This window comes from Pholis gunnellus (assembly GCF_910591455.1).
Source record: "Pholis gunnellus genome assembly, chromosome: 7".
Classification (NCBI taxonomy): domain Eukaryota; kingdom Metazoa; phylum Chordata; class Actinopteri; order Perciformes; family Pholidae; genus Pholis; species Pholis gunnellus.
The window spans coordinates 14,543,176-14,559,449 of record NC_136533.1 but is presented as its reverse complement, the minus strand read 5'-3'; the positions used below and the strand labels follow the sequence as shown (position 1 = coordinate 14,559,449).

At 44.5% G+C, this 16,274-nt stretch overlaps 1 protein-coding gene across 1 annotated transcript in view; it reads left to right on the top strand.

Moving 5' to 3' along the window:
* Positions 1-15,430, top strand: part of shank3a (SH3 and multiple ankyrin repeat domains 3a) — a gene marked incomplete at both ends in the record, with an annotated part of 132,065 nt that extends 116,635 nt beyond the window's left edge. Inside the window, 9 exons of the mRNA XM_079163546.1 lie at positions 763-887; positions 1,459-1,594; positions 4,669-4,749; positions 4,875-4,898; positions 5,286-5,413; positions 5,714-5,819; positions 6,428-6,954; positions 7,062-9,175; positions 14,860-15,430. Coding sequence (XP_079019672.1) covers positions 763-887; positions 1,459-1,594; positions 4,669-4,749; positions 4,875-4,898; positions 5,286-5,413; positions 5,714-5,819; positions 6,428-6,954; positions 7,062-9,175; positions 14,860-15,430 — 3,812 coding nt within the window. The remainder of the gene's footprint in view (positions 1-762; positions 888-1,458; positions 1,595-4,668; positions 4,750-4,874; positions 4,899-5,285; positions 5,414-5,713; positions 5,820-6,427; positions 6,955-7,061; positions 9,176-14,859) is intronic.
* Between the last annotated feature and the right edge of the window lie 844 nt (positions 15,431-16,274).

The following is a 16,274-nucleotide window of genomic DNA, read 5'->3' as shown; positions in this document are numbered from 1 at the left end:
TGCACGTGCGCCAGCTCCCTGCTCACGCTGGTTACCACGGCAACCCCTCTCAGGCACCTTGGCGGGAGTCTGAGTGTGCTTTACTGCTCCATCACTCACTACCATGGGTCTTGGCTCGCCCTGCTCTCTTTTACTCACTCCGTCTTTTACTCCCCAGTACCCTTAAACACACGCTCGCACACACACACACACACACACACACACACTCGCAGTTCACTTAGTGGTCCTCTGAGAACCCTCGTGTGTCAGTGATTTCGTTGGATTCGTTCCAAGATGAAATGGAGTTTGTGGCGGCACACCGCACTCACTTAACAAAGTGTGCTTGTGCGCTGTGTTTGTGGCTATTTTGTTTGAGACATGCATGCAAGTTGTGCAAGTGTGTGAGCATGTGCTTGCACGCACCTGTATGTATGAATACTATCGTTTAGGTGCAGCAGCAGCACACTAACTAGTATCCCGGCCTAATATCGAGATCTGTATTAAGGAATAGAACTAAAAGCAGTGCAAATGGGTTCATTAAATCTTTTTAATAAAGCTAAAAGGGATGTTTTGAAAAACGTATCATCGTCTCAAAGGAAATTAAAATAGAGCCGATTTAAACCAGCAAGCGACATTTTCCAAATACTTATTACAGCATGTAATACATTTTCTGTTTGTGATCTTGTTGTGGTCATTGGCAATCTCATTTACTAGAAAAGCAAGAAGGAATCAAAGGAAGCTACAGATTTCTCTAAACTGTTTTCTCTCTGTGCTTCATCTCAGCCGAGACGCCCATCGAGGAGTTCACCCCCACCCCAGCGTTTCCTGCCCTTCAGTACCTGGAGTCTGTGGACGTGGAGGGAGTGGCCTGGCGGGCTAGTCTGAGGACAGGAGACTTCCTCATTGAGGTGATTAAAGACACTTCACTTGCTTCCTCTTCATGTGTATCTGCTGTTTTGCATTAGTGAACAGACTGGTGATGGCCTTGAACAGAAACCCTAACAACGGCAGGATTCTGTACAGTTCTATGGTGGATCTGATGCAGAGTTCTTCCTGCGCCTGTAAAGAGGGTTTGTAGGAATAAAGCTTCCTTTTAACGCCTTCCTTCCTGAACAGCGTCATTATGTTTTCATTTTCTCCCCCCATCCGGTCAATGTGACCTCACAAAGGTCTCTGTGATCTCACAAAATTCCTGTACTATTTACGACAATTTCGTACAAATGTATAATATGATAAACTTATGAAGTGCTGCCATTTTGGACAGACATGGATGTAAACTACAACTTGACTTGTGGGTGGAGGTATACGACTGCAAGGCTGTCATTTTAGTTTTGAGTGTTTGATCATGTGAAGTATTCCACCTGAATTTACCAGAATGTTGTCATTAAAGTGCTTTAATGTTGTAAAAAGAATTGTAAAATGGTTGCACTTATGTCGACGTATCTCATTCTGTCTTTGTGTGTGTGTGTGTTGTCTTAGGTAAACGGGGTAAATGTGGTAAAGGTGGGCCATAAGCAGGTGGTGTCCTTGATCCGGCAGGGGGGCAACAGGCTGCTGATGAAGGTGGTGTCTGTGACACGCAAACCTGAGTCTGAGGAAGTCGTTCGCAAGAAAGGTAAATACCAAAGGATAAGCTCTGTGTCTATAATGTCATTTTTCACGTCTCAAATGTCACAAAAAGGCTGACATGCTGTTGTAACTATTATTAAACATATCAATTAGTATGAACAATGATTTAACTAATTATATAGTAAATGCTTTATTATAGTTGATTGGGTGCTTTAAAGGATTTTAGCATTACACGTAATTGCTCGCAGGATGTCTCAGTTATTTGATCATGCGTTTTGTAACCGTAATGGTAATCTGTAAGTTGGTTTCATGTGCAGAGGACATGGGAAGATATGTGTGTTTTCTGTTGTCAAGGGGATTTCTACCACGTTTCTCTGCTGTAAATTCATGTGGTTTCCATGTCAACCAAAGCTCGCCATTACTAAGCTCCCACACAGTTCTGGCACTATGACCTCAGCACTGTGTGTGTGTGCGTGTGTGCGTGTGTGTGTGTGTCCTTTGCGATTATTGAGATATGAGACTGTGAAAAATGGGTTTGACCTAGTTTCATTGTATAAACTAAATTCTGTTACTCAGTGCCTTATGGTATCTCTTAATCGCCGTCTCCTCTCTCTCTCTCTTTCTCTCTCTCTCTCTCTCTCTCTCTCTCTCTCTGTTGTCTTTATATCTTTTGTACTGTATCTTTCCTCATGCCTGTTTCTTAAAAGGTCCACAGACCTTTTTTAAGCTTTGAACTGCATGTCACGGTCTTCCTCTGTGCATTGAGTTCACTCAGTTGACATAATTTATTAAAGCTTAAAGTTTGACATTTTGGATTTTGGCTTACAATAGACGATAAATGACACTCTCATTTCGGTCTGTCCAATATTTGCCATTTTATGAGGGATTATGTGCCAGACTATTTCTTGGCTCTGAGAAGTTGCCAGCCAACCAGCGGAGACTCTGGGTCTCCACTCTCAGTTATTGGTTCTGACCAAGAAATGATCATTTTGTCTTTTTTGTATTGATTAAACAAATTAATGAGCTTTAAAGGTGCTGGTAGGCAGATTTTCTATCTTTGGACAGAGAAACTTGCTGTTTCCCCTTGTTTCCACCTTTGTATGCTAAATTAAAGAAGAGAAGTATCGGTCATCTAATCTAACTATGTCTATATATTCCTTCAACATAATTGATTTTTTACTTGCAATCAGTATATTAAGGCATTTGTGGTTGATGTGTTCTACTATATAGGCGTAATTGCATTTATTTGTGAGTGCCTTTAACGTAGTGGTTCATGTCCATTTATCTTTGTCTTTCTTTTGTTCCCATCATTGTCTTTGCTTATCTCTGCTTGTGTGTAAGCTGCTGAGACCACAGGTGTTTGACAGGCTATAGAACGAGTGAGGTAGACTAAACAGACAATGGATGGTAAGATTCCTTTACCGTAAATGAAAGAAAAGATGGACAGACAGTGCAGACAGCTTTACACAAGACGGTGCATGTTAGTTGTTTCTGAGCCGAAATCATGATTTTTCAGTCCCGTTTCAAACTTCTCCTAAATGTCTTCGTTCTTCTACATCCTAAGCTGTGTAGACCGCCCTGTCCTGCCGCACTTCTTCTCCGCTGGGATTACTCTGCACATCGTGCCGCTCCTTTGCAGAAATGCACGGACGCATGCTCGGACATGCGCTCACACGCAGAGACTTGCAGGCAAACGCAACGTACAAAACGCACTTTCTCTGCACCATGCGAGGCCTCACTACTGCCACCGTTGCCATGGTGACTACACTGCATGTTTGAATTAGGCATTACATTACAGCAAAAGCATCTCTCTCTCTCGCTCTCTCTCTCTCTCTCTCTCTCCCTCTGACTCTCTCTTTCTCCGTCCTCCTCCATCTCCTCTGCTCCCTGCTACTGTACCAGAATGTGCAGACTGGTGAGGAAAGGAAGATGTTTGATATGGACTGTACCGAGGATGCCGTTCGTACACTAGATCTGCAGCTGCTGACGACAGCAGGATAGTTAGGCTTTAGTGAGGCACTGGGGCACCCGTGGGATTTAGCGAACTATCGCTCTACAGTAGTGCATTGAGTGCCAGCTGGTCGATCTCGGATAGAGTGAGCTGATCTACTTGTATTGTGGAGTAATGATAGGAAACTTGGGTTTGTTATAGCATGTAGAGACTGCCGCTGTATGTGGCTTCATGATTTGTGTCCGACTGCATGGCATTACGTCGTTACTGCAGACATGCTTAAATACATTACACCTTATTTTTCATTTGGTTGATTACAGTGTTTATTGTAACCTGATTTAAAGCTTTTTATTCAAACCTGTAACTCTTATCGTTTGCATTTGGAGCTGATATTTGTTAGATGTGTTTTACCGCTTTGAGTGAGACGATAACAGCCCAGTTGCCTTGTGTGTGTAGTAGGATAGGGAGGCTCCGATGAGCTTTGGGGTACAAAGCCTGCACCGCATCATTTTCCTTAGCTGTTGAATTTGCTGTCATCTCTTCGTCTGTAAGCCCACATGTCATCATGTCCTTCCTCAGGGAGTTTTCTCTGTGTATCTGCATGTGGTCCCGCATGTGGGAGGATATGCATGTGTGTGTCAGCCGGTGTGTCGGCGCCTTTCTTTCTGATACACTCCTGCTAAATTCCAGACAGGCAGCATATTAAAAGTAAGATGGACAACTTTCTCCCTCTCCTTGCCACACTCATTTTACTCATTCTGCCTATTGTGGCAGACAAATTCCGTTGTGTGTGTAATGGGAGGGTTCAGAAAGCTAGGGATGTTACAGACTGGACTGAGCTGTACATTTACTGCTCTGGGCTCCTCAACAGAGACGAAATCTTGCAGCACAAAGACTAGAAAACTGAAAGTCTTGGAGACAGACTGAACAATATACAAGCTGTTGGACCAACAGAGGGCAAAACATGAAGAAGTCGGGCTCCAACCGTAGCCTGAACAAGGTCCTGGCTAAGTGCGGGCCGTCCAGTTCGTCTGAATTTGACCAGATCAAAGCAGTGAAGACAGGATGGGCTGGCCGTCTGGGGGACGCCAGGAGGGCACTGAGCCGCAAATCCAAAGGATCTTCATCCCCCTCAACTTCATCTTCAACACCATGCCTTTTTTCCACAGCTCCCCCACCACCCAAGAGAGCTCCCAGCACCACCCTGACACTGCGCTCTAAGTCCATGACCGCTGAGCTGGAAGAACTGGGTGAGTGCCAGATAGCTGGCATGCAAAACTTGGTGTGTCTCCTAACTTTTAGAGTAGTCAATTCTTCTGTTGGCTTGTTCTCGTGATTTCCCCTCCTTTGCTGACGCTATCTTTTTCCCACCAAGCTTCTGCTCGGAGGAGAAGAGGAGGTGAGTCTTAGGCAAAAAATTTGACACCTCTCTGAACATCATAAAGATAATTTATCACTGCTGCATTAATTTCAGCAGTGTTGATTTAGAGCCGAAGAGCAGAACACTTGAAATTGTGTGGACTCTCTTTCTCCACCTTTTGTCTCTCTGTCCCTTTCAATTCGTAGTGCTCACTCCCTAGTGGTCATCAAAGAAACACTGCATTGAGATTTTGTACAATACCATGGAGCATGCCCTCACATTTTAGTGTATAACTACATTTTGGAGATTCCCTTTTTAATCACAATTTTTAATCCCTACTGTGTTAGCAATGTCAGAAATGATGACACAATGTTTCCCCGGTCTAACGCCTCAGTATTTAGTTCTGGCTCATTTCCTTCTCAACAGAGAGACTAGATGAGATGTTGGCATCCCAGGAGTCTATCTTGCGTTCTCAGCCCTCGGAGGCAGATTACAGAGCAGCTACTGTCAAACAAAGGCCTACCAGCAGGAGAATAACACCAGCAGAGATCAGTGTGAGTGCACCTACACACAGCACACTGGCAGCAGACATGTTGGCAAACATACAAACTCAATATGATGTATAACACACTGCGCTATGTAACACTGCACGCATGTACACAAGTATGCTTTGTGCTACTTTGTTGTTGGTATTCTGTATACAGTGTCGGAGTTTTAATGAAGCTTTAAAGTCTTATTTGTACACTGCACAAATATAGTTCCTCATGGAAAGATTAACAAGATTTGTTTTTTAATTAAAGGCATTAAAACTGTGTTTCACAACACAGTAAATTCTCTGTTTTGTTGTGCTGCAGTCACTGTTTGAGAGACAAGGAATGACTCTACATGGAGGTCTTCACCCAGGCATTGAGAGGGGTCATATACCACTACCAAAGGGGATGTCCAGGACCAAGTCTTTTGGTAAAACAATCACCCATCCTGTACATATTCAAATAAGGTGAATGATAGTGTATCTTATGTGCAGTACGCTTATAGGTAATATATTGACATGTAGAGAATATAAGAAGCTTCATTCTTTTTTTGTAAAATTGCATCATTACACGCACAAAGAATAGCTTGTAGACAGCAATACAACAAATAGAAAATACTGAAGATGAAGCTGCATCTTCATCAATTCAATTCTAAGTTGTGGTTGACAAGAAATAATGTGCAAACGTGCTTAATGGATATTCACAAAAACAGTTTTGCAGAGCAGATGCTCAAGTACAGAGCCATTTCAGAAGTATATATACACATACATTATTAATACTCTGTTTTATTAAACACCTTTTCCTTGTTCTCAAGTACACGCATCAGACAAATGTTCAATTAATTGGTAATATAAGTAAAAAAACAGTTAGAGTTACAAGTTTTATTAAAGTGTGTGAGTTAACAGATTTAAAGATGGATGCATTGCAGTTTATTTTTTAGGAAGCAGCTGTGGACCTGCTAGGCTGGTATAAAATGCTCCAATTTCATGAGCCTACTCCCTGTCACCAGAAGGTCTGTGCTCTTCCCTCCCTCATCAGGTGCCACTGAGGAGGATCGTCTGTCTGCCCTTGCAGGCGAGCACAGATTTCCCCGCAGCTCCTCTATGACAGACAGCCTCCGAGAGCACTCACAGCCCCATCCCATCCCTCCACCGCCACAAACAGCACCTCCTCCTCCTCCCTACTACCTAGACACTGGTCCTCCCCCAGCCTTCTGTCCCCCTCCTCCCCCATCTAGGACCCAGAGTCAGGGCCATGAGCCTGGGGGACGCTCCAGCTTCAAGCCCTCCTCCTTGGATCTGCCTTACGAGGCCGCTCACCGGCAGGCCACACACATAGAGAGACAGAAGAAAGCCCGCTCCATGATCATCCTGCAGGACTCTTCACATCTACCTGTAGAACCTACAGAGATTCCCCGTCCTTCTGCTGCTACTCCACCTGAGCGAATCAAAAGGAAGGGTCGGGTTATTGACAACCCTTATGCTAATGTGGGACAATTTAGCATTGGACTGTACACACCCACCAAGCCCCAGAGGAAGAAAAGTCCCCTGGTTAAACAACTGCAGGTAGGTTACACATCGGGGATTGTCTTCTGTTTAGTTTTTCTTTACTTTAGTATCAAAGACCCCCTAACTTTGACATATTTGTCTGATTTTCTTTTGTCTTTATGCAGGTGGAAGATGCACAAGAAAAAGCTAGTTTGGCCTTAGCTACTGCCCACTCCAGAGAGAGCTCACCCTCAGGACGACACTCATATACCCATGGACACACACACACCAGCCGTGCAGACTACTACCAGCAGCAGCTGATGGCTGAGCGAGAGCGTATCCGTGCCCAGGGAGAGATGATGTTTCAGGGTAAGGGCCCCTTTGCCGCTGCGATAGCTGGAGCAGTGAAAGACCGTGAGCGTCGCCTAGAAGAACGGAGGAAATCCACTGTCTTCCTATCTGTTGGGACCATGGAGGGGGCGTCTACCACCAGCTCTGACCCCCCCTCTCTGACTCAGTCTCACTCCATCGATGAACGGATGCTCACCAGAGAGCTGGGACAGCTGCCTCCCCCTGCCTTGGCCCTGAGCCCCTCACCTAGTGGGACCACCTTTATCCATCCGCTCACAGGAAAGCCCCTGGACCCTAACTCTCCGCTGGCTCTTGCGCTGGCCGCAAGGGAGAGAGCACTGACCTCCCAGAGCCAGTCCCCAACTGAAAGCCCAGAGCCTAGGACTAAACAGGAGCGGGCAGTATTCATTGACCCTCAGACCAAAGAGTCTCCACATGGTGAAGGGGCACCCTCAACTCCCCCTTTTTCACCTAAAAGCGCCAAGGCAGCGGGGTATGGAGTTGGATCCTCCCCAGCATCTATTTTAGTTTCCCAGCCCACAAAACCACAGTGGGCCACATCACCATCACCTTTATCCTTCAGGAAGGAGATGGAGGCCAGAGTGGAGGAGAGGAAGGAGGAGAAGAGACTAGAGGATAAAAAAAGTATGTTGATTAGTATTATAGATACCTCGCAGCAGAAAACAGCAGGGCTTATCATGGTCCATGCTACCAGTAACGGCCAGGCTGTCGGGGTGGGTTCAGAACTAGAGCAGACACCTGCCCCAACGTCCACGGAGCCCAGTAAATCTTTAAGTCCAAGGGCTAAATCTCCCAGTCCTACGGTCTCCCAGCCCCAGGCCCAGCTCCAGCTCCAGGCCCAGCCTCAAACTCAGCGTCCTGCCAGTCCAGCCCAAGAGAAAAGCCTGGCTCAGGGAAGCTCTGAGGAGGATGTGGATCCGTACACAGTGACCCTGCCCCCTGCAATATTGTCCTCCAGTGATGAGGAAACTAGAGAGGATCTACGTAAGATTGGAGTTGTTCCACCGCCAGATGAGTTTGCTAATGGGCTGCTGGCACTGGCACAGGCACAGGGGACGCCAGTGTCCCCAACTAAACCTGCCTCCTCTGCCACCCCCCCTACAACACCAACACCCAAAACTCCCTTTACCCCAACAAACCCAACTGTGACACCCACCCAGCCTCAGCCTCCCCAACCGGCACCTCTACCCAGTGCAGCAGTTGTCTCAGGGAAGCCCTCTGACCCTCTGGAGCCCCCGCCGGTGGGCGAGTCTGGCTCTGCGGCTGACTCAGGCGTGGAGGAGGCTGACACACGTAGCTCCAGCGACAGAGAGCGAGACCACCATCTCGAGACCACCAGCACTGTCTCCACGGTCTCCAGCATGTCCACATTGTCCTCAGAAAGCGGCGAGCCTGCCGACACACACACCACGCACACCTCCTATGCCGACGGGCAGACCTTTGTGCTCGACAAGCCGCCAGTGCCTCCTAAGCCCCGACTCAAGTCCCAAATAGGAGGCAGTAAAGGCCCTGTCACCTTCAGGGACCCTCTGCTGAAGCAGAGCTCTGACAGCGAGCTGCTATCACAACAACAGGCTGCTGCTCTGGCTACTGCTGCAGCTGGAGGAGCTGGGCTGCATGCAGGTGGTTCAGCCTCAGTGACTGGACTAGCCCCCACCAAGCCGCGCTACCTCTTCCAGCGGAGGTCCAAGCTGTGGGGGGACCCAGTGGAGCCTCGTGGACCAGGGGTGGGGCTAGGTATTGGGAGTTTGGGCAATCTTGGTGGACTGGGACTGGGGCTGGGTTTAGACGAGGGAGCAAAACCATCTGTTATGGGGGAGCTCAGTTCACGACTACAGCAGCTAAATAAAGACACTAGGTCACTGGGAGAGGAACCACTGGGAGCATCATTTGACCCGGGGAGGAAGTCACCTGTGGCAGGTGCCAGGTAAGAGAGAAGCTAGTAAACTTTACCAGAACAAATGGTTTTATTAAAAGTTGTTTTATTTTACTCAGATGATGGCAGAGACAGAGAGAGTTAGCAATCTAAAGAAGGTCCACTGGCCAGCACAAATTACATTATTAAATGAATTATAATTGCACACTTGTCAGACATTTCTTTTCTCCTGTTTGCCAAAATGTAACTCTTTTTTGCTTTCATTTATTATTTAAAAGCAAACATATTTTATAGACAACAATTCTAGTCTTCGAGTCTATTTTAGTCTTAAATCTGATAACATTTCTCTGGAAAGAGGGAAAGCTTGAGGCTAAAGAAGGCAGCCTCGATTTATTTCTGTGCATGATTTGATTGTACTCACATTTTAAAACATGCAAATGAATCCATATTTTAGCGGTAATGAGATCAGAGGTCCCCAGTATTGCTGGCATTAGCTTCCCTGACAATTTTAGTGTAACAACATTGTTAATATGTGCTGTACCTTTCTAGGGGTCGTACAGTAAGTTGCAACATCAGTAAGTAAAAAGCAAAGCTGAAGCATAGAAAAGAGGAAAACACAAACTGGGTTCTCACACAGCGACTACTATAGGGTTATCTGAAGCATCTGAAGCACAATGCTGTTTTGTCTATTATCTGTGGGTTTCTTGTTTTCACACCATACCTGAAGGTACAATGAAGTCCTTTATATCTCTGCAGATGTGAGGACACCGAAGAGAGTAAACCTTAAGGTTATAGCCCCTAGGGTAAACTTAAGCTTTTTTTTAAATATAATTTTCCTAACAAGCCTTTCAACTAATCCCATTGAAAGATAACAACCCTGATATACATTTTCTTTCATGTATTTTCTTTTAAATGTTTTATTTTACCTTGTTTGCATCACCTGATTTATTCACTGTCTGTCGTAATACAATCTTATTTAAAAAGAACATAAAATATTTGGCAATATTGTTTAAATACACATAATTGGTTTTAGAGATATACAGTAGTACTACAATGTATGCCCCTGGGTCTAAATTGCTCCTTGATTCTATAGTTACAACTCTCCTCCCTGACATACTGTTAAGTGATCTGGGTAGTTAAGTGCATACTATAGACAGTAGTAGTCAATAAAGAGACGGTAGTGTGTGTGTGTGTGTGTGTAGGTGTGTGTGTGTGTGTGTGTGTGTGTGTGTGTGTGTGTGTGTGTGTGTGTGTGTGTGTGTGTGCAGTAATAGTAGTAGTAGCAGAACTGGTAGTAGAATATTATCTGTTGGTGCAAACAAGGTAACAGGGCTCGGAGGCATGCACTTCCTGAAAGCCTCTCCTCATCTCTCACACACTCTGTTGGGTCCTAACCTTTGACCCTGTTAGTAGCTACCTTTTCAACTTTCCAGAGTCCTTGTTCAAATAATACGTAATACATCCTTATATCCACATTTCTTTGCAGCCATCACTGATATAACTCTGATAAGACTGTAAACTTTCCTTCTTATCATCGCACCCCATCCTACCGTAATATCAGTGATAACCTCAAAGATTTAAGGATGCATTTTCGGAAGTATTTGAACATGACTGAACTATAATGGTGTGTCACATTAATCTCATCCCCTCACGATCGTGGCATTAACAGCCATGTTAATGTTGCGACTAACAGACAAGTTCTGAGGTGCCACTGTCACATGAATGTCTTCTCTTTTGATCTACTCAGGATTTGGCCCAGTTGTGTTTTTAATGATTTGGCAGGTTGTAAGAACAAGTGCTGTAAATTTTTGGTTGTCAATCGCAGTTTTACTTTACCATACAATTGACACTAATTGATGTTAATTCTAATGTGCTGTTCAGAAGAGTGCTTCATTCACAGTAATGTATCAATCGAGATCTCAGAATGTAGCTTTCAAAGAGCTCCGAAGTTTGAAGGCACTCTTCAGATGACGTTTTTTTAAAGCCTTGCTCCTCAACTTTCTTCTTCTCTTGTCCTCATTTCTGTTCATACGAATAAGGAGGGTGGAACATTTGTGCTTTCATGTTCACTATACTTCCCTGCTGGAGCTAAAAGATATGAGGAGATTTACAAGATGTAAGCATTGACTCTTTTTTAGTCCTCTCGTCGAGTTAACATCGGCAGGACGAGCGGACCAACTCCACAAAGCTGAAACTACAGTGCTTCACATTTTTGTGTTTCCGTTCAGCTGTCAACTAAAGTAGCTACACAGCCATCAAAGAAAGGAAAAGTCTTGCAAGAATTGATCAGTGGAAGGGCTATATGGGGTCAAATCACTCTCAATATCCGCGAGCACAAATGAGATCCACGGACGAATGAGATAAAAGCTTTGCAAGCAGAAGGAGCAGTGGTAGAAGGAGTGCGCCAGGGGACGCTCTTCGCGCTCAGAGCATGGTTTTCTCCTCGCAGGCTTCAATTTTGCTCACACGAGCAGAGATATTCTGCGCGGTGTGATGTGAAAGCGCTTGCAAAACTAATATGCGTACGCTGTTTGAGTTTTACCCGCGGGACCTCTACACAAGCGTGCACAAGAAGAGGCATGGGTCTCATTTGTGCGCGCAGTTATTGACAGTGATTTGACCCCATAGGGCTAGTAGTTATTGGCCTTTCAACATTAGACTTTGTCCTCTACTTGTTGTTGTTGCTTCTGGACATGTTTGATATGGAATTTAGCTCCAGCACTTCCATCAATGTAGCAATGTCATGTGTTTAGGCCATCTTTCTTTTTTTTTAATATGAAAACAATTGTGTAAGCATAGACTATTCTGCAGTCGTAAAACATTATTAGCATGTCCCGTCCCTTCACCAGTAGTGTACTACTATTACTAATACCAAAATACTTTTTGTCGAAGAGCTCATTCATCCATGTTACTTAAGACACTGCAGTGCTTGGGTTACCATATAATTAAATGTAAAGTCACCATGTGACATTGAGCCAAATTCAGCCACCAGTCATTGGTCCGTACCTCAACAACATCGTGATCCCTGGATGGAACAGGTGACCATGATATCAAACACAACATATCATGTAACACTCATGATTGGGCTCATCCTCTCCATGCAATCAAATCCATCCCAACAGTCGAGCCCCGGCTGTGACAAAAATGATCATGCACACCATTATCTCTCTCTCTTTCTCTCTCTCTCTCTGTTTTGTTTTTCCTCACCCCCTCTGTAGTATTTTACATGTTGTATCGGCATCCTTAACTGTAATGTTACTCTATCACTTAACCCATCCACTGTGTCACATTTAAACCCCTTCAAAAGCCACATGCTGCTGTATTTTGTCTCTGTATACACCTCGTTCATAGCTTTGGGTGGTTTAAAAACCTGTGGTTCTCATTTTATTTCATCTGTGCTTTTTGGTTTTCTGTTCTTCTCTTTTAATGTAATTTGCATAACTTTGTTTTGTTTTTCAGTGATTGTGTTGAGGACGGCCATGGTCCCTGACTGTCTTGCTTATTGGACACTGTAGGTTTCTTAAACCACACTAAAACAACACAGAATATATTTGATCATATATTTTGAATGTGTATGCCTTGATTAGTAAACCCAGCTACACACATTCCTTAGATACAACTGATATAAATGCAAATATAACGACTACTTTCACAATTTATATATAGATGTGTTTGCCAACAAGAAGAAGCTCTTTTAGTCCATCATTTCAGAATGAATACAAAAGCAAACGCAAAAGTCAAGGGACATGTGCCCGCCTTTTATTTGTTTGTTTGTTTTCCTTTTGTTTGTGCAGTGTTTGATATGTGAATAGTGTGCTCATTTCTCTCTCATGTAGCCCACTGGTCAGACCTTCCAGTGCCGAAGTAGACTCTGCTGTCTTTGTCATGCCTAAACATCAATAACACCATCATATGCACTCACACATAAATTCAAGGATGCAACAACACTCAGAAAGTCAGATGCACACACCTTGACACACACACACACACACACACACACACACAATGCCTGTCAAAGACAGCAGAGTTGGCTGAAGCAGACAATAAGTCTGGTTGGCAGGCTGCGTCTCATGGAGTGATGCTAACATTCTCTCCCATTGCTCTCTCTCTGCTCACCTTGCATGCTCCGCCCTGCTGCTCTGATCTGATTGGTCTAGAAGTGACTGTGCGCCCAGGAGGGCAGGACGACTGTGTAAGTGCGCATGGAGCTCATCCCATATCCGTCGGCTCCCTGTAGTCTGGTCATTTTTCCAGCCTTGTGCGCTGCCTAGCTACTTTTGTTTCATTACACTCTTTAGTCCACATCAAAGTTTCTAAACACATGCAGTAGAGGGATAACACCTGTGGCACACCTGTAAAAAAGACACCCACTAACATGCATGAGTAAAACAAGACACCATTGCACCGTCTGTTATCACATTTAGGCTTCTTCTTTCTGCTTCTCCCTGCTTGCACCAAGCTAGACAAAATCCATCTAATCCATCCCTCTTCTCCTTTCTGACCACCCTTTCCTCCATTAGATCAGTAGAAAATTAATCAGCCACTTTTAAACTGTTTCACCAATTTATATTATTTATTTTCAAAAGAGGGTCAAGTGTGAAAATGAAGATAAGCCAGCTTTTATTGTACTTGTGGGAGATACTGGAATAGCATCAGATTCTTACTGGTTAAGAATTATTGCCAGATTTAGTTTGTACTAACACAATCTGCATTCTGGCAATAATTCCTAAAATCTTCCTCTTCATGATGCAGATGGTAAGATTAGGTTTGTTGGTCACTGAGACTTACTGCATTGAATTAAGTGTTAGCTGCACTTCGGTGCAGGGCTTTGGAAAAAGATGCTGCTTTTTGTACCTTCATGTGGCCTTTGACAGATGTGATTAATGTCACCTGTTTTCTTTTTACACTATATCTCATAGAAGTAATTTAAAAAAGCACAATTACTGCTCTGTATGTCATTTTTCTTGAGAAGTAATGTGCAGCTGCCTGTGTTCAAAGGTGTGTGTCTGTAGAAAAAATGTGTGTGTGTGTGTGTGTGCCTGCGCGCAGTATGAATTTCTGTATTGTATATGAATTCAGTGCTCGGTTACTGCGGTTTCGATGTAAGACAACAATTATATTTGATATTCTAATCTAGTTCTAAGATGTTTGCTGTTTGTGGGTCCCAGTGATCACTTCAGGAAAGCATATCGTACGCCATAACAGGAAGTCGATTTTGATTGAGTTCATTAAGGGAGAAATACTTTCAGTAATGGTCAGATGGGTCTGTGAAAATATTATTTTCAAATGCTGCCTTGTAATCCTTTGTATAGTTCATGTATTACTTGAAATAGTGATGCGAGTCTTATGTTGCGTATGCATGATTGAGTAGTACGTCGATTTTTATCCAAAACTATAAATAATCTCAGATACTCCAGCCAATGAGTGCAGCTTGCTGCTTTGATGTTGCTGTGTTTTGAGTATAGCGTGGTCTGCCTAACAGTCATTAACCTCGAGCCTACACTAACTTAAACTTTAGAAGAACTTACAGCGGTCAATACATATAACCCTAAGCTTGATCTTTTTTTCCTCTTCATTACTTTTACTTTGTTTTACTTTCACTTCCTCTGCTAACATTCCTGAAACCCCCCTCTCTCTCTCTCTCTCTCTCTCTCTCTCTCTCTCTCTCTCTCTCTCTCTCTCTCTCTCTTTCTCTCTTTTCTCTCTCTCTCTCTCTCTCTCTCGGTCTCCACCAGACTTTTCAGCAGCTTAGGCGAGCTCCACACCATTTCTCAGAGAAGTTACGGCACCACATTCACCATCCGCCCTGGCAGCCGTTACCCTGTCAGCCGACGCACCCTAAGCCCAGGATCAGGCTCACCTGATCGGGGCGACCCCCTTGGACGATTCTCAAGCTTCGGCCTACCAACATCACCGACTACACCGCCACAAACCATCCTCAAATCCTCTAGCCTCAGCCTACCCCAAGAGCCTAAAGAGGTGCGCTTCGTAATGAGGAGCTCCAGTGCCCGCTCTCGCTCTCGCTCCCCGTCCCCATCACCTTCCCATTCCCCCGGACTGGGGTCACCACTTTTAGCCCTCAGGCCCTTCCATCAGAAACCCCTCCACCTCTGGAATAAGTACGACGTCGGAGACTGGCTGGACAGCATAAATCTGGGGGAGCACAGAGCAGGGTTTCAGGAACATGAGATCGAAGGCTCTCACCTCCCAGCTTTAACCAAGGAAGACTTTGCAGAGCTGGGAGTGACACGAGTCGGACACCGCATGAACATTGAACGAGCACTGAAAATGCTGCTAGAGAGCTGACCCCTGCCCTGAGACACAGCAACAGATGGGAGAGAAAGACGAAGGTGGAACGGGCAAGATATAGAGTTGATGAAAGAGAAAAAAAGATAGGGACCGCTCCTCTTTTACTCTGGCTGCTTTTATGTTCTGCATCACAAATGTGTACATTAGCGACACTTTATGTTCTTGTTCTGCATCAATACCCTGCACTTGGCACTGCACTGAAGAGGGGGAGTCAACACATTTGTCCCCCTCTACTTGGCCCTGAGTGTCTGCCCACCACCTTGCCTGCAGCCGATTAGATCAGACCTCAAAATGGGCTCTGGTCTTTCTTTGCCGAGGAGAATCGCATGAGCTCCAATTAAAATATTTGATTTGTGTAAGCTTCAGTTGTTTCCCTAGTAACACCCACACTTTCTCTCTCACGATTCCCTCCTCTCCTCTCTACCTCTATCACTCCATCTACTAGGCCTCAAAAAGCCTTTCGCAGTTTGAGTAAAGGAGGAGGAGGACGAATTTTGTTTCCCAAACAGAAAGCTCAGTTGCCTTTCAAAAATATTTATAGAGAGATCAACAATGATGAACACAGGACTATGGACATAGTGCTGACACAGCTCTGACAATGTGTGTCTTCTCTATACCTGCTGTTGTTTTTAAACCTAAGACTTTCGAGCCCAGAGGTGGAGCTCCACCAAGTAAACCACGGGAGAAAACCTCTCCGCCTTGGTGCTCAGACTGTGCTATCTATTATATTTGGAGAATGTTTAACCAACACTCGTGGCTTTTTTCATAATCAATTTTTTGGTTTTCCAAAGGGAATATTATATATAGGTATTATATAATATGATATACATGTATCTAAATA